The sequence below is a fragment of the Ciconia boyciana genome, chromosome 4 (genome assembly GCF_034638445.1).
Source record: "Ciconia boyciana chromosome 4, ASM3463844v1, whole genome shotgun sequence".
NCBI classification, from domain to species: domain Eukaryota; kingdom Metazoa; phylum Chordata; class Aves; order Ciconiiformes; family Ciconiidae; genus Ciconia; species Ciconia boyciana.
Genome location: NC_132937.1, coordinates 96587280 through 96610270, shown reverse-complemented (window position 1 = coordinate 96610270; position 22991 = coordinate 96587280). Strand labels below are relative to the sequence as shown.

Genomic DNA, 22991 nt, shown 5'->3' with positions numbered 1-22991 from the left:
GCCTGCCGCCCGGCCCTCCTCGCTCCCAGCCCCGGCGGCGGCACCTCATTCCGCACCCCGGCCCCGACCCCCCGCATCCCCCCCGCCGCAGCGGCGGGGGAGGCGCGGCCGGGGGCGGAGCGGGTGCCGGGGTGTGCCGGACAGCACCGCCCGCCGCCGGCGCCTCCCCCGCGAAGGAGCCGCTCGGGGCGCGCAGAGCGGGGGCGCGGGGCGGGCAGAGCGGCCGCGGTCGCGCAGGAGGAGGAGGCGGAGGCGGCGGCGGCGGCGGCGGCCCGCCCGCGGGACGGAGGCGGCCGGCCGGGCCATGCTGGAGGCGCGGCGGCACCTGGCGGGCGCGCAGAGCCGGCGGGCGGCGGGGCAGCCTCCTCGCCGCTGCTAGGGCGGCGGCAGCGGGAGCCGCGGCGGGGGCTGCGCTCGGCGGGGGCTGCGCTCGCTCGGCGGGGGGCCGCGCCGCGCCGCGCCGGGAGGGACCTTCCTCGCCTCGCCTCGCCTTCGCCTCGCCTCGCCTCGCCGGGCGGAGGCGCCGCCGCCGCCTGCTTCCTTCGGCAGAGGCGGCGCGGCCGCGGGAGGAGAGGACCATGAGCCGCGCCGCGCTGGCCTGGCTGGTGCTCTGCGGGAGCCTGGCGGCGCCGCGCCTCGCCCGAGGTGAGGGGCCGGGGGCCGGGGAGCGGCGGGGACGGGGGACGGGGCCGCGCCGCAGCTCTGGCAAAGTCGGAGCCGAAGTGCGCGGGGGGACCGGGGAGGCGCGACCGGCGGGCGGCTCTCCGCCGGGTGCCTCTGCCTGGGCTTGCCGGTTTTTTTTTAATTAAAAAAAAAAAACAAGTTATCTCTACATTTTAAATAGAAGCCGGCGAGAGATCCTTCCTCAGACATGTTCTGTTTTGAAACCACGCTTAATTCGAGGGGGAAGGAAATGCCGTGAGAGCTTAAATGTAATCCAGATGAGCGGCTGGGAAGATTTAATAGTATCCGCAGGGCTGTCCACATCTCTTTTCCCTTCCTCCCCCCCCACCCCACCCCAATCACGGGTCTTCGTTTTAATTTGAAGGCTGTTAGCTCTGAGCCGGAGATCCAGCAAACGGCCGAACAGTTTGCAAACACGTTCGGGGGCTTTAGCATCTCGGCAGCAGCGAACAGCTCTTGTCAGGCGACCCTTTTCCTGCCTCCCTCTAACTAGGGCATCTCCATCTAAAACACCACCGCCGCTTTCTCTGTGTCTCGTCCCCGTCCCCCCCCAAAAAAAAAAAACAAACCCCAAACCCCAACCCTACCCCAGAAAAATAACTTTAGAGCTCTTGGAGTTCTCTTTATTTAGAATAATTATTTAGTGCAGGCTAGATGGGTTTTCCCTCCTCGCCTTAAAAAAGTTGTCGGAGCTCGTCTTGCAACGAGCTGAACGGCATGAGGCGGTGGTGGGGGAGGACCGCTTCCACCGCAGCAGCTCTCGTGAAGGCGAAGGGGCCGGGGTGCCCGGGCTGCCCGTGGGGAAGGCAGGCGCCGGGGGCGGTGGGAGTTCACCTGCCGCCCGTCCCGTCGCGTCCCGGCCGCTGCCGCCGCGGCGCTCCCCGCCCCGGCAGCCGCAGCGCCGTCGGGGAAGGAGCCCAGCCCCCGGGAGCGCCGTGGGCCCCCTCGCACCGCCAGCAGCCCCTCGCCCCACGGCACGGAGTGCTCCGTGGGCGGCCCCCGTCCCGCCTGGGGGCCTCCCCGTGCCCCCCGCGGAGCCTTCTCGCCCGCTGCGGGCTCCAGACGTGCCCCGGTGCCGGGGCTGTTTCTGTCCCTCCGTGCGGTAGCCGGGCACTCTCTGGGGGTTGGAGACCTTTTTACCGTCCTAGCTGTATCTTCCCGAAGCTTAGTAGAACAGCGATTATCCTAATGAGTAACGGAATGTTTCCATTGACTTTTAGACCTGTTCCCGTCGTTGCTCACATTTTTTATTTTAAAATGAAACCGATGTATCAGTAAAATTGAATATTTTATTAGATCTTAAATTATTCACCACGGTGGCTTCTCAAAATCCAGTAACATTCACACAGTTGCAGCGAGCATGTGATAGCTTATGCAATATGTCCTTGTACCTGCAGTTTATGCCCAAAGTCTTTTAAGCAAAAGATACTGTATCTGCTGCAAAGTCTGGACTTGTCATAAATACTTTGCATTGGGCTTCTGTAGGACTTCTCGTAGTTCACATCTGAGACGTTTTTCCGTTTAAGTCTACGGTCTTGCCATGTTGTCAGGTAACTTCAGAACAGAGACAACTTCATAGATTTTCTAGTAGAAGTGAAACAGGAAGGAAAAAATCCATTTGCTCTGTGATTGCTTAAGCTGTAATTGTTCAGTTAAAGGTTTGTCCTTGGCTTTCAATATGAAACAGAAGAAAATTACACAGAGCCTTTTTTTTATGCTGAAACAGAATAAAATGCTGCTTGACAGGTCTGATATACTGGGTTAATTTTGCTTGCTGTCATAACGTTTACTTTTAATAGATCCTCTAAAACTTATGATGACTGTAAGCACTGTAAGTAACTGAAAGTCTTTAGACAACAGGTTTTGAACAGTACAAAACTTTATGTGCATTGTTTGAACACTCCTTGCTGATCAGTCTGTTTGCATAATGGTGTAAAATGAAAACCTATGGTAGTGTCATCTATGCAGTGGCCGGTTCTTCCCTGTCCTCTTTTGGGGTAAATTCCAACTGCAGATCAAAGTTAAGTCATATAGTTCATTACTGACCTGTGTTTCAAGTCTGCTGTTAAAGAAAAATATCAACTGTTTTTTTATTGGACCTCTGAAAAGTAATGATGGAGATCAAAATCCTGTTTATTCATCATATCTTAAAAACCTCTTTTGCTTTTTGCATTTGGAACACATACATAGTATATCAGCAAGTATTTTTTCTTCTTTTTTTTTTTTAAAGGGAGAGAGAAAGGGAGAAAGATTGAGAGAGAGAGAGATGACGATGACGATGATGATGAAAAAGTCATCCCAATGGAAGACTGGAATTTTCTTCTTTGTGGCCAGTCTGATAAATTTGCAATCTCATGCACTGTAACAGGAGTCTGATCTTCCGAGATGTGTTTATATGCATGTATATGATGAAACTAGGCTTCAAGGGTGCAGTGACTTCTATTCCTTAGTTTGCAAGAAAGATGCAGGTGCATTTTTAATAAGGAATGTCCTTTTATACATATTTCAAAACAGCTGTAAGGTTACATTTGCTGTTGTTGCTATTCCTTGGTCAAATTTGAATGCGAGCCAATCTGATGTTCTACCTTGTAGTGGACAGACAGTAACTACAAGAGTGACTACAGAGACTACAAGACATTATTTCAGGTGGAAGAAATATAGTACATCTCATCTATAGTAATACAGGTTTGTGAGTCCCACTGTGTAATTTTGTAGGAACAAATAAGCCAATACCTTCCAGAACAGTCAGTGAAGATGGGGAACAAATGAAAGGAAAACATAGTTTAAAACTGGTGGCTGTTTTAGTCCCCAGATTTATCTCACAGAATGGGGTAAGCTGATCGGCTACGGTAATGCGGTACTGTAAGTGCATAGCAAATTCTTATATTCCGTGTCTATGTGTTAAATGTCTTTGCAGTAGGATCTTCTGAAGATTTACCATTTGAGTTGTCTTTATTCTGAACTAATGCTTAAATTGTATCACAGTTTTTCACTTAGCCTGTTGCTGAATTTTTATGTATGGTTTGCCTAAAAGTGGTATGGACATTGCCAAAACCAGGCAAATTCTAGTTCTTTATGTTAGGACCATGTTCTGTGAGCCTGAGATAAATATTTTGGAACTTTCAAGGAACTGTTTCAAAGATGTTGCTTTTTCTCCGTTACAGTGGGAACCTTCACTCTTTCTGAGGCTTAGAAGTTTCTATAAAGCCTCTTTCTGCAGCTGGAATGAGCTGCAAGGAGTAAAAGCGCTGAGAAACAAGAGAGGTAAACTGTAGCTTTGTTCTCATGTAGCTATACTGAAAGACTGAAAAGATCACAGACACTTTTAAAAACCAAGAATCTTCTGTTTTACCAAGTGCCTTTGCACCTTTGGACAGCATCTGCTTCTGTACAAACTGCTGACAGTGTGACCCTGCATAATGATTTTCACTGTTCTTCTAACAAATTACATTTGTATTCAAATTGATTTTCCATGACTGCTCATATAGCCTCCAGAAAGCATATAGCAGATACACTGTTGCATCCTATATGTGTCTGGTCAGCTTAGGACAGAATTTGATGTCAAGTCATGCATTGTTATAACTGGAATTAATAGTCCTGGTGGTATTCGTTGGGTTTTTTAAGTGTCCGACTTCCTCTTTCTCTGCCCTTTATGTCTTTATCCTCTATCCTTTATGTCTTTTTTCAAAGGATACACTTCATACAAGGTTGTGTATCAATGGTAGCATAGTGAAAAGGGGCACTGTCTTATCTTCCCTCCTCCACATTTTCCCAATTACTATTCAGTTGAAAATCAAGGAAATGATCCACTTTGGAAGTTATTTCAGAAGACAATCACTTTTTAATAAGAGGTTGATTTTTATGCCTTGAATTAACTGTTTATACAGCACATGTCCACACAGCAGCAGTAACAAACTCACAGCCTGATATCCCTTCAACATAAGTAACGGTATCTGGGGAAGAAGTGTTTAAGAAACTGCAAGGGTCAGAAATAAATCTATGTTATTCTCAAATTTATTTTGAGTCACATAGGAGTTAGCATGTTACTATTTTTTTAGGTTTTTACACATTTCAGATTTACGTAAGCCACAGAGCCAGGAGTATTTCTGAAAACTTAGAGGATGATCAGCATTGTATTACAAGTGATATTGGGCTTCCTTGTAGCATACTTGAAGCCTAGCTGCCTCGAGTTTGAAAGAATATGGGTTGAACATCAAAACAGTATTAACTTATTTCAACTTTAAAAACAGGTTCACGGTGAAAATATGAGTTTAATTTTTCTTGGTCAGATGATCCACTAGAAAATAAAAGATGAGTTAAAAGATTCAAACACAAATAAAGGTTGCAAGAACCTTGACATTTGCATACCTAAAAACCCTGGAAGATGTTGTCTTATACTGGAGGACCTACATACATTTTCCATTTCAAGGGAGTGAAGGGAGGAAGTAGGGAGAAAGCCAACATCAGCCTAAATTCAGTGTGTTACATCAACTCAAGGAATAAGTGATAACGGGTCTAGGTTTCCTTCTTTATAAGAAACTTAGATTGTGCAAGATCTTATCTTAGAGGGAGAGCTGCTCACTGTGTGTAGTGACAGTAGGGTATGGCTAATTTTCTAACAATATGGTGTGTAGGGGGTAAAGCAGCTTTTGTGCCATTCAAATTGCAGGACCAGAGCGTGGACCTATTCGAAAACAGTAACTGCAACTGGGGACCTGGATGCTGCATATTACTGAAAGCATATTACTGACCTAGCAGCTCAAGTGTCCCAGAAATTTGGAGGTGCAGAATTTTGTGCATGTCTTTTCATGGTTTGTGATTTTATCAAATCTCAATCTTGCTGTTGTGGGAATATACTTACAGGGTTTTTCTGTTTGTTTGTGTGGATTTTTTTCTCTTTAATCAGCAAGCTGTGCTACCTTTCATCACAGTGGGGGTGTTCTATTTTAAGTTGTAAAAGCTGAGAAATGAAACAGACCATGATTATCTAATAAAGTGTCTAGCTAATCTAGCTAATGATTACAGTATGTGGTGTGAGAGTGAATGCATTATCATATGAAACACATGAAAACAACGTAATTTTACATACTATATAGTGACTGTATGCATACATACTATATTGTGGGTATATCCACACTTTAGATAGTCTACAGAGGAATTGCATTCACTTATGTGCCACACATCTAGTCTGATACTTCTTAAAAGTTTGGGTAATGTTAGGTAAGACCTCATTGTTCTATGAACTCAGGATGCAGAGCTCTGTTATTTCAAGTCAAAATTTTTATAGTCAACATAAGCAATGAAAGTCTAAGGAGTATTCCTCACTCCACCCTCCCCCCAACTTTTTAATAAGGGGCCACTTGTAGCAAAGGTGTTTTATGACTGTTAAGAGTTTGGTGAAGTTGTCTGAAAATACAGAAGAAAGTATTCATTCATCTATGCCATTCAAATGGAGAATCCTGGAGTGGAGTGTCTTAACTATACCACTCGTGGCAGCAGAACATCAGATTTTCAGTTTGAGGAGTTAGGATTTTAACCACAATATTTAAAGCAGTAAACTCAAGTATGCAGATGACAGCAGGGAGGAGCAGCAGATGGATAAGCAGGCGCAAGAGGATCTGCTCTCCTTGAGCGGAGCCCGGGTAGGAGCTTTGTGCATCCCAGTGGGAAACTAAAGGTGTGAGCGAAAGATGCGCAATTGCTTCAGTTTCATGGGTCGCGTGTGACCTTGGAGGACATGCAGGGGAGAGGGAGGGGGGCCAGGGCACTGTTGCCCTCCACCAGAGGAAGTGGGAGGTTGGTGTGGGTGCTCCCTGTTGCCTCTCATCCCAGGTGGTGCGTGGGAGAGTGGGGGCAGATCCAGAGGCGTAACCTGTACAGCATGCAATATCTGCATCAAGGGGTGACTCTTGATTAAAGCTGTTGAGAAATTTGCCAACCAAAAATACCTCATCAGAACGTTGCAATTCTGTACATAGAAGAGTTTGACCAGTAATTAGCCTTCCCTGTCCTACTCTGGTGTTTAGCTTGCCCATCTGGGACACAGACAGCATGGGCTCAAGTTGACTATTAAGTGGTTCAGACTATGGATTTGAATCTGAGAGTTTCAAATTTTTTATTTCAATACAGAGCAGGACTTTTTCAGTGTTTTGCAGATAACCTTCTTTCCTTCTTCCTGTCCTACTCCCCTTGCAACTAATTTTTTCCTTAATTTTCAGTTTTAAACAACACAAGGCATTTGTGCATAGCCAGATTGTGGCCCTACTGTAGGATAAAGCTACAGTTTAGACATACAGGGCTTTTTTATGTGTCTGAGTATTCTCACAATAGTAACTTTTTGACAGAGACAAAAAAAACCCCTGAAAGAGATGATTGCTTTGCCAATTTTTAGCTGCAGTAATTTTGTTTGTCATGCTTCTATGTAGGGAGGCTGACAAAATTTCTACAAAAACTGCTTTTTTCCTATCATTGTCAAGATGCTGTGTCAACCTGTATAATTATGGAGAGCTGTGACAGCAGTGCGTAAATAACAGTAATTTCTGCCATCTGATTACTCATGTCTTAGGTTTCTACAATAGTGAAGCTACGACAGACAATATAGCAAATACTTTTGGGTAAGACTTATATACGCCATGTGTGAGTGTGAAAAAAAGGAAATAAAAGACGTTTGATTTATTTTATTTTTAACATTTACATCTTTCAGTCTGTCTCTCCCTCATGTACAACAGCCTCTATCACTGCTGGATATCATTGCACACAACCAGCACCTTTAATCCAGGCTTCCTCTCTGATTATTCTCTATTACAGTCCCATAGGCCATACTGCTTTAATCTGTTTGCCAATTTTTTGTTTTTCTAGTTAAGTATTACGTTTACAGACGGTGGCCTGGGCTCTGAGACTGACTTTTCTTTTTTTTTTACTCACACCCTTTGCAGCTTGGGCTTTTGAAATAGAGATGGAGAAAATATTATTTACTATGTAACTTGTCAGGTTCCTTACTTGTGTGAGGAATTGCACACGACTGCCTTACAAGGGCTTTTCTAGGTTAAAAACAAAGACCTAGTAGCTGATCGCTTTCAGATACTATTCCAGAACTATTTTAAAACCACTGAGTGTTCATTTATTTGAGCAATTTTAAGGGAAGATTAGATTAATACTGTGGATAGTGTACAGTGTGGATGGGGAAATTATGTGCTGTTGTCATGGGAAGTAGCTACAATGACCTAGTAGTTCTCTTCTATGGTACATTCTATATATATTTGTTTAATGATGCTTTTGTCTAATTTCTTTGATGTCTTTTTTATGGCTTACCTTCTGACCTCATACAACATGATGCATCATTTATAGGTAGTCCTTCAGGATAAAGATCAACCTCTTTAATAATGGCTTTCGTTTTCTTGTGTGTGATTAAGCCCATCCCATTGTAACCTCTTGACTTTCTTCACCAGGCTTCTCTTTAACCTGGTGTTCTTGTTCAGGTGCATGTTTTCTGTTAGAAACTTCTCTAAGAAATGCTGCATTTTTGTCCCTTTGCACACTTACACATACATTTACACTCTGCTTCCTTCCTATGGTCGTTTTACTTAAATTCTTCCCCAAATGTGGGTCTTGTGGTTCAGCCAGTTACTAAAGTCATAGTGGACAACCAGAGATAAACAGAAAAAGGTAACTGAAGCAATGTCAGACATACTTGGGAATGCAGTCTCAGAGGTGTATCTCTTTTTTGAAATCTGTTGGGGAAAAAATCAAAGCAACATTCTGAGTAAGAACCCTGAAATCAGCTGGAGTGAAGAATGGTTGACTGTATGCAGTGGCTTAATACTACGACTACATCTATACTGCTTCACACAACAAGAGCAGTTATTACTCTAGTATCCCTCAATACCTTTCAGTATAGTTGAATAATTATGTGCTAATAGGCATTTAAAATGCTGAGTGTGAGTAAAAGTAGAGTAGTACAAGGTGCAGCTCTGACCTGTGGGTCAGAGCCTCTTGGCCACTGCAGGGGTGAAACAAGGGTCTAGTCTGTAGGAAACTTCCTCAGTCTCCATAGTTTGTTACTGCTAAACATCAGGTGAGACGAGCAACTCTGCCATGTGAGATTTGACAGTGTGGCGAAGCCCATCTTCTTGCTTTTTGCCACTGACTTTTCTCTGATTTCAGCACTGGTGATGGTCTTATGCAGAGCAATAAAAAACTTACTTCTATGTCATGCTAGTTTCCTGGTAGTTTAGCTTGTTGGACTTAGGGCAGGACAAGGCAAGCCCCAGCGCTGGCGCAAGGAGGGGTGATAGGAAGAGGGAGGGAGGAGCGAGTGGCATGGGGCTGTTGGACACCAGATGTGTCCTCACCTGTCTCCTTCAGGGGGAAGTTACAGATAGTTTTCTCGGTGACGGCTTACGCATTTTTTGCCAAGAAGTATATTTCTGGACCTACCCCTCCGGGTGCTTCCTGGATTTCAATGTGTGAGTATCCCAAGTCTGTTTTTCAGTACCAAACAGGTGAACTTAAACCATTTTGAGCAGGGAAACAAGCTCCCTCGCTCCCCCACCCTACCCTAAGGCACAGAATGCCACATTTCTCCCTGTCTTGTGTACAGCTATATATCACCCACTGTGGAAACGAGGTACAGAAATCAGACCCGTGAGTGTTCATTGCGTTCCTGGCTGCATTGCCTTGGCGTGGCTGTAGGCAGAGGAGCAAATTCTGCATTTCTCCTGCCATCTTCCAGTCCTGAGTATCTGCATGCTGCCTCACCATCCTGGGGCCAGTCAAGTGTTGATTAACTAAACTGTCCTGGTAGGGTATTTTGATGAGGACAGATTACAGTGTTTTTCTTCCCTAATTATTTTGTGCCAAATATTTATCTTATGGATAAAGATCGCTTCTTGGCCATGCAAAACAGGCGAGGCTCAGGAGCTCCCCATGTGCTCTCAGTAGAGCGGGAGGAGCTGCCTGCCTTAGAACTTCTGCCCTGGCTTATTTCTAAGCAAGTAAATTGCTTTAAAACTACTGGTGAGTAGATGTGGTTCTGGCTCCTGCATTCAGACCAACTGAAGGCTGAGCAGGAAGAAAGAAGAAGCCAAAATGAATGAGTAAAATCACTACATGCTTCAGTTACTTCAGGAGGAAAAAGAGAAAACTCTTCAAATGTTAATATAAATTTTTTTCAGTTATTTGTTTCACAAGGACTTCATGTGTATGCGTGCGTGCTGAATCTGGCAGCTGGATTCAGCTGACAAAGCCACATCTTTCAGCAGGTAAACAACCTGATCAAGAAGTGTTGTGACCTTCCCAAGTGGCAGTGTCCCTTTAGCTGAGCTTCACACACCAGCCCTATTGGAGCTATGTCTCTTCCTAGGGTCTGAGACCAGTGGTTGACTAATTTTGACCAATTAGACTGCTGCTTGATTGCTTTTTTGATAGACAAGTTTTGATTATTATTTTTTTTTTAATTCCTGTAGAACGCAATAAATAATTAAAAATAGGTACATTGGTTTCTTTTCCAGTATTGAATTGTGGTTATGGCATTATACTTGTAGGAAAATCTGAACAGAACTTTAAATCCCAACTAAAAATTTCCTTTTAAGGCAGAGGAGGGAAGAAGGAGTATCCCAAAACTGTATCCCAACTTCACTGGAATAAAGATCAGTCCGATTTAATTATAATCAGTTTTCTGAACTGGGCTTTTCCTCTAGAGCAGCACTGTTTTCAGACCTGAAGAATTGTAACAAATACAAGAAGTTTTCTTCTTTTATGTTTTTGGAGATTCAGGAAGCTACTCTTTCACCCTGTAAATGTTTCAGTCTGACAGATAATCATAATGTCTTGTGGTAGCATCTTTCATAGCAATCTTTTGTCTCTTGTGTCACATCAAGCTTGTTTTGTTTTGTTTTTTTTCTCCTTTCTTCTTGAAGTGTGTGTACCTTCCAGATGATACAAGGAGCAACCCTGAAGTCTGAAAACAAAGGTCAATACATCACATAGAAAGGCTTCTACCTCTAAGAGAAATAATGAGATTTGATGATTTATGTCTGCTAGAAGCTGTGATGTTAGGTCTCCTGTAGTGCAAGCTCCTGCATTGCAAGCATTGCAGCTGCTTGCATATACATTTCATTGTGTGTGTGAGAAGTGTTGGCATACTGGTAATATTTACCCGAAGAGTTGCAAGGATCTCACAAACAGGTAATCGTCTGGAATTGCTGTTTCAGGAGAACTCTCAGTTAATGTTATTCAGTGTTCTCACTTTATTACTGCATGCAAGAGGTTCTCATTTCTTTTCCATTTTCAGAATGAGGTGTTAGAAGCTTTTAAAATTCAAATTGCAAATGCCCAGTCTGTTTACAGCATGGTATATGTATTTTGTAACAGTTGGAATAATTTTTAAAAGCCTTTAATATAGGATCTCAGAACAGATTTTCTGTAGAAAAAGCAACTTCAGAAAGGGTATAGTTTTTTTCTGCCCCATTTTCCTGTTAAGATACAGCAGTAAAATTACTGAAGATTTTAGACATATTACATCTGTTCTTCGAAAGAGAACAGCATAAAAGACATAAAATTACTGTTCTAGTAGATTACAAGCTGTAGTGTGTACATGCTGAAATTGGCTTTATGGAAGGTACTTCTTCTAAGTTGATGTAGTTTAAAAATAAAATACTAACTTCTTTCGGATCATCGCCTCCCCTGAGCAGTGGAATAACTCTGTATCGCCTCTGCTCTTTGGCCACATAGGCTTTGCCCAGAGTCTGGGCTTTGGGGAGCAGCCTGAAGGCCACAGATGGACATCATTCTACCAGTGACCGATCAAGGAGTAGGGTCAGTCCTATGCCATGTACTTCCTATTGCTGTCTGGGTGGAAAGGGAGCATATTTAGTCTTGACCCTCTTTAAGGCACAGGAGATCCCTTATTTTCCTGGTGGAAATGAGGACTCGGAAGAAATTGTATCTGTATGGAGTTTGTGGTATATTGCCAGTGTTGTTCTTGGAGCAGCATAGATGTGTCACCACTTGATCCTGTCGGAGCTCATGGGTAGTCTGGTTATAAATGGCAGTGGCATGAATTGTAAGAGGGATGTATTAGCTGTGGACAATGAGGCATTACTGTACTACTGTGGAATTTTTGTGGTGGCTTTTGGCTTTTTCTAACATATCTGTAAGTACTAACACAGGACAGATCTTTATATAGTATTCATGTTCTACAATATTCACCGAAAAGTGAAGAGCGGTGGTGATGTTTGTAGATAAAACAGGCTTCTGCAATCATTACAGCTATCTCAGGCTTTCAAAACATTTTCTGGGAGCATTTCCCTGCATTAGAAATTACTGTATGTATCCTTGGTATCTATGTAGTGACCTAGTTTGTTAATCAGTAAGTACCTTGAATGTTTAGACTACATGTTCAAGAGTAAAGAAGAGGTTGGTTTTTGGTGGGTTGGTTGGGATTTTTTGGGGGTTGTTGTTTTTTTTTTTTTTTGGTGGCAAGAGGTGTAATTCTCTTCTGTTTACCTGGATTTTTTGTTTCATCAAGCTTGAGGGTTTTATGAAGCCCTACTTTCTTCCTTTGCACAAAGGTTTTACATGGAGTTTTTTCTTTTCCTGGAAGTCTCCTGATAAATTGAAAGCTTTCTAATAGTTCTGAAAATTAGCAGTGTTACAAACCATAATGGCCAAGGACTAGAGTCAGCTGCAACCACAGTACACTCTGGGCAGGAAATGCAGACAAAAGGCTTCACTGTGTCAAACACAGTGTTATTTGAAAGTGTTTTTCATGTTTAGGATTTATATTGTACCTTAACCCATTGCTTCTTTTCTCTGGACTATTATTTTATCCCTTTTTCTTTTCTTTTTTCCATTCATAATGTTGAACTGACTTGAACTCCTGGATTTTTGATTTTTCAGCTGGTGGTTCAAAGACCAAGGGCCCTGGTAGATGTTAATCCAAATTTGATGTTGAAAGTAGGTCGCTCTTCACATTTAACTCTTTCAGGAACATGGATTTTTGTGGCTTCTCTTGGTTTCAGTAATGCAAAGACACCTCTTGTGAATACAGCAGAATGACTTTACACTAGAGCTTCCTCTAGATTAATGTCTGCAGCTTTGCCAAAACTGTTATCTATATTGCAAGCTGTCACTTCATGTCCAAACTGAGTAATTAAATCTTCAAATCAGATGTACTTTTTTTATTATTATAAACATAGTTTAGGATTTTATGGTTTCACAGAACCTTTGGGAAAGAGCTGCAGTACAGCCCATTAGAGAATGGGCTAAAACCTCTCTGAAATTTTGGGTTATTATATTACATTTCCAGATTTGGACTCCTGTCTCTCAGGCAAAAACTGCTAGCACTGCATTAGGTGTGTTTGTGCCTTAATGGCTGCAAGTCCCTTTATGATCTGATCTGGGGCCCTTAATCTGGGTTGCTTGCCAGTAATTATATAGAACACCTATCAACAATACTAAGTGGTGAAATAATCCTTTTGCAATAAGCCAGTTGAGTAACACTATGTGTACCTGAAATGAACACCACTGTCTTTCAAATGTAGGTGTTGTAGGTGGCCATTTACTCTTGGGAGAACATGGTTCATTTATGTTTATGTGCCAAACGAGACTGCCTCTGTCGTGGGCTGGACCAACTACCCTGGTAGATCAGAAACCTTGGCCCAGGATGCTGCTGCCCCAGCCTCAGGCTGGTGCCCAGGATGGGGACGGTGATGGTCTTGCCTGCTGGGGTGTGCTGCGTGCCATCAGAGAGGACAAATAAGAGATTGACAGGGTCTTGCAAAGACCCCATGAAGCCAACAGCTCAAGTTCTGCATTGTAAGGGAGGAGGGAAATCTAGAGGACCACCTCCAAATGAACTGTGGATAGAAACTTCCATGATGGGGGAAGCTGGAAACTTGTCACTTCTGGCATCGCATCTGAGCCCTCTTCTCCACCTTGGGTTCTGCAGCTACAGGTACTGACCAAGTGACCAAGCAAAGAGAAAAAAAGGAGGGTGATAGCTAATGGAGACTCCCCTGCAGGGAACAGAGGCACCTGTCTGCTGACCTGACATCTTGTCTTGGGTGCTTAGCTTTGGGATGCTGCAGAGAGACTGTGGCCAGTGATACTGCCGAGGAGGCCTGACAAAGAAAATGTGGGGTCGTTGCTGAGTGGGGTGGGTGATTTGTTGTGCCAGCGGGCACAGAAGGCAGGGGAACTAAACACTGCCGATGCCGCAGTCCTTCACAGCAAGTCCTGCCAGACCTCTGTGCTTGGAGAGACAGGTCAAGGAGAGAGAGAACCAGTAGCGGGTGAGCATCAAGCTGGGGTGACTGGAGACAACCTCACCCATGGGCAGGTGGGACATGACAGACTGCACCTGAGGGTGCAGAGAGCTGGCCGATGTCCTTGCAGGGTGAGACATCTATAACCTCTGGGAGGTCATGGAGATCCGTAGAGGTCCCCAGTGACCGAAGAAAGGCAAATGTTGCATCCGTCTTCCAAAAAGACAAAAAGGTTGACCAAAGGGGAAACTCCAGGCTGGTCAGCCTTGCTTGGCCCCTGGGAAAATCATGGAGCATGTTTCTGGGCATGTGAAGGCACCTTTTGGTGATTGGGAGCTGTCACCATGGGTTTACTGGGGTAAATCACACCTGACCCACCTGATGGCCTTCTGGGAAGAAATGACTGGTTTGTGCATGGGGAGAGAGTGGTGGGTGTTAGGTACCTGGGCTAGAGCAAGGTTCTTGACACTGTCGCTGTTCTCACATCCAAGTTGGACCAAGGTGGTTTGGATGGATGGACGGTGAGACAGATGAAAAACTGTTTGGATGATGGGACTCAGAGGGCTGTGGTAGATGGGCCATATCAGCCTAGAGCTTGGTAACAAGTGGGGCATTGCTGGGGTTGGTCTCGGACCTCTCCTGTTTAGCATCTTTATCAATGGCCTGGAGGAGGTGACAGAGTCCTTGTACATCACGTGTGCAGGTGACACCAAAACCACGGTGACCAGTGGATGTCCTCAAGGGCAGGGCTGCCACTGAGAGAGTCCACACTGGGGGAACGGGCCAACAGGAGGTGTAAAAATGGACAAATGCAAGGTCCCGCCCTGGGCAGGGAGAGCCCCTGTGAGGGCATGGGTGTTTGGTTTTTGGACGTCCAGTTCAGGAAAGACCTGGATAAATGGGGGTGAGGTCAGGGAGACCACCGAGTTGGTGGGGGCTGGAGCCCCTGCCCTGCGAATAGAGGGACCTGCGGGACCAGGGCTGCGTCAGCGGGCAAGGGACAGCTTCGGGGCATGCGAGCAGCCCCCGCTGCCTGCAGGAAGGGGGGTCGAGGAGACAGAGACCGACCCCTCACAGCAGTACATGCAGCAGGGTGAGAGTCGTTTGTCTTCTCTGTAACTATGGCCCTTGCTGGGGGGAGGAGTATGAAGACTCGTGTCCCTCGTAAGCCCCATTTTGAGTAGCTGTATGAGATTAAGAGTGTTGTTCAATTAGCTGTCTGCAGAATAGTGATTTTTTTTCCTTTCAATGTAAAGAATAGGATTGTATTTTATGTAGATGCTAGCAAAAATAAAATCTAAGACCTACAGGGTACATCTGGTGTTTTTTTGGTTTTGTTTGCTCGTTTACTTTGTAATTGTTACTTATCATTAATAAAGTAGACTAAGCAACATTAAACAAGCTGCCATTTTCAATGTTAAGTTTTTTTATTTTGTTTTGCTGTTTTTTACTTTATAGTCTTGCAGTTGTGTGGGCTGGCAGTAAGAACCCAAACCCAAAGATTTACTTCCATTATTAACTTCCGTTTATGTTTGTTTATGAAATACAAATGGAAAAAATGGGTAGCAATATGTAGAGATTCTTCTTGAACATTTTGCTCCTTGAGAGGGTAATAATAGAAATGTCCAATTTCCAGATTGTGACAGGAAACCATGGCTTTCAAGCGTATTGGAATGAAGTTACGAGTCTGCATTTTAAAATGCAATCTGGATTTGGCACAAGAGATCTCAGATGAAAACCTCCTGCTAAGATGATGAGATTTATAGATTTAAGATTCAGTGATCATGCAAAGAGTTTAACAACTCTGCTGATATGAGTGTTAAGGGAAGAAATTAAAATGAACTGAATTGGTGATTCATTTTGGTTACACTCTGGGGGAAGAACAGACATTTTGTAATAATTAATTATCTAATTTAAAACCTCCCTGTTTCTTGGCTGAGGTAAGAAATTAGATATTTTGTATAATAAAGCAGCTGATCTTTAAAACTAATGGGAAGTGCTGTTATATTTTTCACAAAAACTATAGGCGCTTCAGTTCACTGGGCTCTGCCTCAAGAAATTAGTTTCAAGCAAATTAGCCAGTAAAATGAATGTACCCTGCACGAGTTTATTAATAAAAGCATTGTGTAAACATAGCTGATCAGTATATGGCAATCTGCATAAGAAGAGAAATAAAAACATGTATAAATTAAACGGTCTTGATTACTGACCATTGATAATGAACTATGTTTCTCTTAGTTTGGTATGAAATGTTTCTTTTACTTGAAAAATTAAGATATGTCAGTCGAATAAGCTGGGCAGTTTTCATTGCCTTTGATTGCCTTCATTACAAATTGAGAGTGCTCAATAGAATTTAGAATAAAAAAGGCAGAATTTTTCAATGCTGTGGATTCTGGAAGACATATTCTGAGATGTAAACATTTCACTCTATCACAAAAGTCATCAGCCGAGGATTATGTTCAGGGTTAATGTTCAGAGTCCTGTATTTTCCACTAATGCTTACACAAGTGTTCTCCCCCAGCCAAATGTACCGCAGTGTAAGAGCCCCAAATTAAGGGCATGCTTTCTAGTTTAACTTTTTCACTAGGGTCCTGAAATAGTAACAGTGCTGCTGATGCGGCAGTGGTGGCATAACATGTGCAGGATGCTTAGATGCAGCAGGACAGTTCCTGGTTTCTGTAACTCCTACTTAGTGCATTTGGCTGCAAGAATAAGGTGACTGTGTTTTATGTTTGAGCCACTGGCTTGATGTCCAGGTGCGCAAGTATCCTGTTGCTGCTTCTATAATTTCTGATCTAGAGCATGAAATTGCTTTGCAAATATTAAGAGTGATATTTGGGGTAAGTAGTACGTCTCTCTTTTTTTGTAAGAAAGTGTATTGAATTGCAGCAGAACCAGTGCATGGCAAAAGGTTTCATGGCAAGTCTTTGAAGGCCGTGGTTAAGTAAATCTGTCTAATTCTGTTCTCACAGTGTCTAGGGACATATCAGCTGTCACCATGGCATTGTATGTAGCCAACCATACAAAAAAAAAGAATCCCCAAACCTTGAAGCCTCAGGATAAGAGAAAATGCTGCTTGAACACAGATGGAGCCTAATGAGTTATGAGGATGTGGTGGTCAAAGTGGCTACAGAGCTCATGATCCCCTGGTGTAACTAAAGGTCAGCGATACGGTGTGACAAGGAGAGTTTTAAGGACGGGTTTAGAGAAGATGAAAGGCAGCTTTGTTGAACTTCTCAAAATATCTTTCCAAAGCTAAAGGGCGACGTGGGAGAGAATGAAACACAGGGTGCTTTGGTGATGAATTTTCAAATACATGGAAGGTTCAGCTGGACTTCTTGTTACTGAGGAAGAGATGATACGTTAAGAGGTATCCTTTCAAAGAGCTTTGAAAATACAGAGCAGTGACATATGTTGGACGTGATGGGAAAGGGTGAGAAAATGGAGGTATGAAAGGACAGTAATGATCTAGCTAAAGCAAAAGGCTTGTGGAATGCAGTGCAGTAATAGCATTGGGAAAGTCACCGTTCCATTTCTGAAAGCATGAGTGAAAGATCACAGATTAATACAAACTCAAGCAGATGAGAACTTGGGATGATTAGCTGTGCTGGTGGATAGGAAGGGCTGTGTCTTAGGGGTATAATTAAGGAAAAAATTGGCAGAACATCAGCCAGCATAGCTTCTTACTCTCACCCCTTTTAGAATCAAGTGGCAAGCAAAGTAATAGTGGTCAGTATTGCAATATTGGTTTTGTGCTATATAAGCTATTGTAATTCAGGATCCTTCATATACTGGCAGGAAGTGAAGGTCACTGAGGACTTTGAGGCAGTAGTTTACTTGTTAGTGTGCTTCTTGGAGAAGTTGAAGATTAAGGCTCAAATCTTTGTTCTTCTTTATTCAAATCTCTCTTTCTGTCCCGAAATTCCAGCACGCATTAGGAAGAGCTCTTCTGTCTGCCTGTGGGGTGCAAATACATGAAGTAAGTGGTGAAAAGGGAAAACCTATCTCTAGCAAAGTTTTAAAATCAGCTAGTTGAATGTGTCCAGCTGATTCTAGTCGGCAGTGTTTGGAAGAAAAATCTGCGTTGTAGCCACATTACTTGAGCTGACAAAGAGTGAAATGGAAGTTTGAACAAGAGGTGGTGAATCTGTTATAAAGGTTTTGGAGAATAAACCACATTAATTCCAGTCTTAAGCTCTGGTGCATGTTTTTCTTCAAAAGAAAATGGTATGCAAGAGAGAGTCTCTTTCCTAATGAGAGAGAAGTGGGGAACTTCCGAGCTCCCAGACGCAAGTGTGTGTACAAGCATTACGCTATGCTGGGCTGAGGTCTGAGATCCCTTTACCCTCCATGCTACCATGGCCTCTTTCTTTGCACAGGTTTCCAAGGAAAGGAAATCCAGATGCCTTGATCTGATATGCTCTGTAATTACTCCAACCTAAACTGGATAACTAGGGGACTGCAGTCTTGGGATGAGTCATGTAGTCAACTGAGAGATCATTTCAGATTTAGTTCATGAAGGTCAAAGTGTAAGTCATTTGGAAAACCAGGGTGAAAGAAAAAAGTATTTTTTAACACTATCAATTCAAATAATATGTTAAACAGAATAGAAAGGCTGGATACTTATTGCATGCAGATCACACAAGTATCATCAGCCTTCGAAAAGCAGTCTGGTGGATGATTTAATTGAACTGACTTAGAAAATTATTTACCTTAGGCAATGTCCACGTATGTTTTAGATGACCATGTGTAATGATTCAATGAACTCATTGGGCACTAGAGCATGTTTCATGAGAGAAAGAGAGAGAGAGAAATGTGATTTTATGTTAGGCAACATTAGTCAGGTCCAGTTTATCCTGCAGGAGGAGACACACATCTCTGGAATAAGTTGTGATGAGCAGCAAATCTTGGTAGTTTGAGGCACTTATCTGCTAACTTAGGCCAAATGGAGGTCATACTGGTCATCAGTAAAACTTGTTTGTTTCTTTGTTTTTAACTATTATACTTGCAAAATTCCCTTTTCTCTCCTTAGGAAAAAAAAAGCTGCATAGCTCTTTTGGAACATGAAAGAAGCAAAGTACTAACTGGCAGTTGAGACCATATAGGAGTGCTTTTGTGAAAACAGATCTCTATCAATTTTGTAAGTAGAGAGTCAGAACTGTCAAGTGGGAATCCAGACTTGTGAGTTAATTTGATGTGGGACCCTGACTTCCATTCATGCTCTATTTGCAGAATCTGTGTGCTACCAAAGGAAGATGAGGAGCTATCCATTTTTCTCTAGCTTCCACTTTCAAAATATTTTAGGTGTCTTATGCTTAAATAGTCAAAAGGAAAAGAGACCTCAATGGTATAGACAATAATAATATCATCTTAGGCATTTAAAGAGTAAGTTAAGTTGAATGCTTTATAACCAAATGCAGTCCTTAAAATACCCATGCTGGGTTTTTTTAACTTTATCCAGAAGCAGTTGTAACGGTGTGTTACAGACATATATTTGAGGATGAAACTAAATCTATTAAGAAACAAACCCACACTACCAAATGAATCTGTAAGTAAGTTTGGTAGGCTTGTGCATAAGACCTTCAGTAGTACTCCCCTGTAATACAAAGGATATCTTCTCTATGTTTGTTAATAGATCAGGTACCAGCAGATGGGGCTCAAGGTTACGCAGCTTTATAGACTAATGACATTTCTGTTGTCCTGTGTGAGTGCTTATAAAAATGGACTCTTACCTGAATAAAAGTCAACTCTAATGAAATACTGGTTACATTTTTGGGACATTCCACATTTGGATTGAAGTATTCAAACCAGGGTAATTGAGGAAAATATCTTCCCTGGATGAGAATTGTATCCTGGGACTCTTACCTGTTTGCATCTGGGAATACTTTTTGTTTTGTGTTCATAAAGCATTTGGCATGATGAAGACCTACTTCATGACTAGTAAACCATTTGGATCCCTTGCTCCTAGTAACTCTTCTGCTTTGTGCAATCCCCAGCTTCTTGTGCAGCCAGAGGAGAAGAATTAGGTGGCTTTGAACTAAACTGACTCAAGCTACTCGTGTAGGCATGTGGAAGTGCTAGGGAAATAAACAAAAGTCAAAACCCTTTTCTTGACTTTGTCAAAGGTCTGCAGAGAAGAGATTGACATACATATGGTAGGAATTTTCAGTCACAGCTGGTTAGTGCTGGCTGCCCCAGTGGAAGCTTGCATGTGCATCTGGAGTAGAATTATGCTATGTAGTGGTACACCTGCAGTCAAAAAGTAGCACCATACCAACACAACGTAGACTACTATGTCCTTACTGCTTTCAGGGCTGGCGTGGATTCTGCTGCTTCCAGATCTACCTGAGCAACTCTGGGCAGCACAGACCTGCTCTAAATAGTTTTTCGTGCCTGTTGCACACACAGGGATTTTTATGTGTTTAAAAAAAATTGCCTAATGAAAACAGGAAAATAAACTGGAAAGTATAAATAGCATTTGCTGTCTCTTAACTACACGTAACTACTAGCATTATCTTATAGCACCTGGACAAATCTTTGACTATATTTAGCATGCTCTTTGGCTTATGTGCAGCTTTGCCTGTTAATTAGCCAATGGTATGGAAGATTGCAGTACTGCTGTAGGATCCGTCATGTCTGCACATAGTCTGCGTGGAGCAGGTCATTACTTAAAACAGAGTGAAGTGTCATGGCAAACACAGGGAAGCTTTAGAGGCAGTCAGTTTTCTTCAGTTTGTTGTTTTTTTAAAAAATCAAGGTGTGCGTGCACACATACGCACACTAGAGTGGATAAAACTACGCAGTACGTGAGTTGAGTAGGAAAACTTTTGTCACGCTATGAGTGCAGAGCAAACAGGCTGGACCCATTTAGCCCCCTTGTGTTGCATTGGTCCAGTGCTGCTGGAGCAATGGGTGATAGTGCTCAGCACTGCTTGTGCCAAAGGCAAATTGTGCCAAAGGCAAATTGCACTTCCCTGGAGCAACGGGGCGATGCAGAGGACACAGTCTTATACAGGGTTGTGTCATCTGCAGAAAGCATCCCAGTGTTACTCTTAGCTCGGGGCTGTGCCGGAAGGCACAGACCAGTGCCAGGATTTTGTGTTCTGTACTTTCTGCTTTCTTGTCCCTTTTCTTCCTTTTTCCCTCGTTCCTTTTCCTTTCCTTTTTCATCACATAAACACACACATCCTTGGTTTGGTAATGAAATGCGAAGGGTGTTTACTGGGGCAGAAGGAGCTGGAATAGCGTCCTGGGAGGAAATCTGAAAGCTGCCCTTTGCCAAGTACTTACAAGCCGTGAATCAGCAGGAGGGAGGGACTGTCATAAAAAGATCACCAGGCTGTTTCATCTGTGTAAAATCAGAGATGCTTGTCATGTTATTGAACAGCAAAGTGTCTTCTGTTAATTCCTATAGTGTTTTGCTAGGTATTCTGTAATTAGAAACCTTACCAGAATATAAAATATCTAAATGGCACCATCTATTTCTGTGTGAAATTACCTTTTTCTTGTTTGTTTGGATTGTCCAGTTAGTAACTAGTTGTTTTTTGCTGTTTACAGCCATGTTTATAGTTATGAAAAAATTAATCTTAACTGTTATTGCAGATTGGTTTCTTCATTTAGGAAAAAAATACTTAATCTGATAAATACATTTTTAAATTATCTAGTTCTTCATAGCGGAGCAACAATTTGTGTCATTGTGAATATGTAGGACTCATTGTCTTATTCTTGCCCTTTCAGTAAACTGATAGTCTTGGTCACCTGAGGGTTGAGATGTCAAAAAATGAGAGGAATTCAATAGTCTGAGTGTGCTTTTCGCACAATTCTCTAGTCTCATGTGGGAGTACATGAAGCAAATAAATACCCAGTAAAATTTTCCACTTTTAAACATGTGGGATTTATGGTTTTTATGATGGAAATCACTAAGTGAATTTTAGTTATTCCTGTTAGTCATGTCTGAAGCAGAAGTATTATTTTAGAAATGCTAAGTAACCGATGTGTAAGTTAAAGATGGCATTTTTGGAAGTGTAAACCCTCTAAGTATTATAGTATAGGTTATGTATAGTAGTCCAGGTAGTAATAATTGATTTGGTATGGCAGTTGTATCTATTTTAGGGGGTTTGGTATGCATATGGAGGGAGGTTATGTAAATGACTGTCTATTTTGGCCACTGCATTCAATGGTAGCCTTATGTGGAGCTTTGGAGAAGGTCCTTCAAAAGTCCTTTCTGTGCTGACAGCATTCTGTCATTTTGTTTGGAAAAAGTGAAATTATTCTGGGAGCTAGAATTTTAGGAAGAGTGCAGAAGGCTTTGATTTGAGTTGCTTTGTCATCAGTCCTTAAATTGAAAGGTTTATGTAAGCTTTGTTTGTGAAGTTTAAGTAGCCCACATGCCTGTATCTCTCCCATGCAGCTGGAAAGCTAATGATTAGGTTTGCTGTCCATACTATGACTAATTGTTTATGTGCCAAGAAATGTAAATGTGTGCCCTTGATCAAAATCAGCTGGCTTAAAGAAGATTGGGAAGGTAAAAAAGGTGTATGTGTTTCATTAGGCTGTTCATTGGAGGTGCAGACTGAATATGACATAGAGTTGTATATACCTTGAGTAGAGTAACTCCACATTCTCCGTGCTGTAAAATGAGGACTGTAGTACCTGTATTGGATGTATTTCTCATTACATAGCTACCAGTTGCCTGATTAAGTAATTTCTTCGTAACATCAGCATCAGTAAAACTGCTTGGGAGTAGAGGTTTTGAAGGCTTTTTCTCATATAACTCCAAGTGTAAGGCTGTATTCTCTAAAACATTGGACCATAATTTTGAACACACAGTAAATACAAGTTTAAGGTTTTTGGTTCCAGATCAGAACTTCCCAGCTCTGAAGCAAAATGATACTCTGATATAGACCTGCTCCTTTTGTCAGTGTGTGTTTGACATAAATTATATATCATTTGCTCTATCTGACATAAGAGAAATACAGTCCTGCCTTCACTCGATTTGGTTAAAATGTGTACTGTCTGGTAATCCAGCAGTTCGTAAGGCTG

General features: G+C 42.7%; 1 protein-coding gene across 2 annotated transcripts in view; it reads left to right on the top strand.

The window, feature by feature from the left end:
* Positions 1–320: 320 nt before the first annotated feature.
* EDIL3 (EGF like repeats and discoidin domains 3) overlaps positions 321–22991 on the top strand; it is a 260857-nt gene continuing 238186 nt past the window's right edge. Inside the window, exon 1 of one of the 2 annotated variants that reach the window (XM_072860707.1) lies at positions 321–645. In XM_072860707.1, coding sequence (XP_072716808.1) covers positions 579–645 — 67 coding nt within the window. In that variant the 5' untranslated portion in view covers positions 321–578. The remainder of the gene's footprint in view (positions 646–22991) is intronic. The other variant, XM_072860706.1, reaches the window with a different exon arrangement.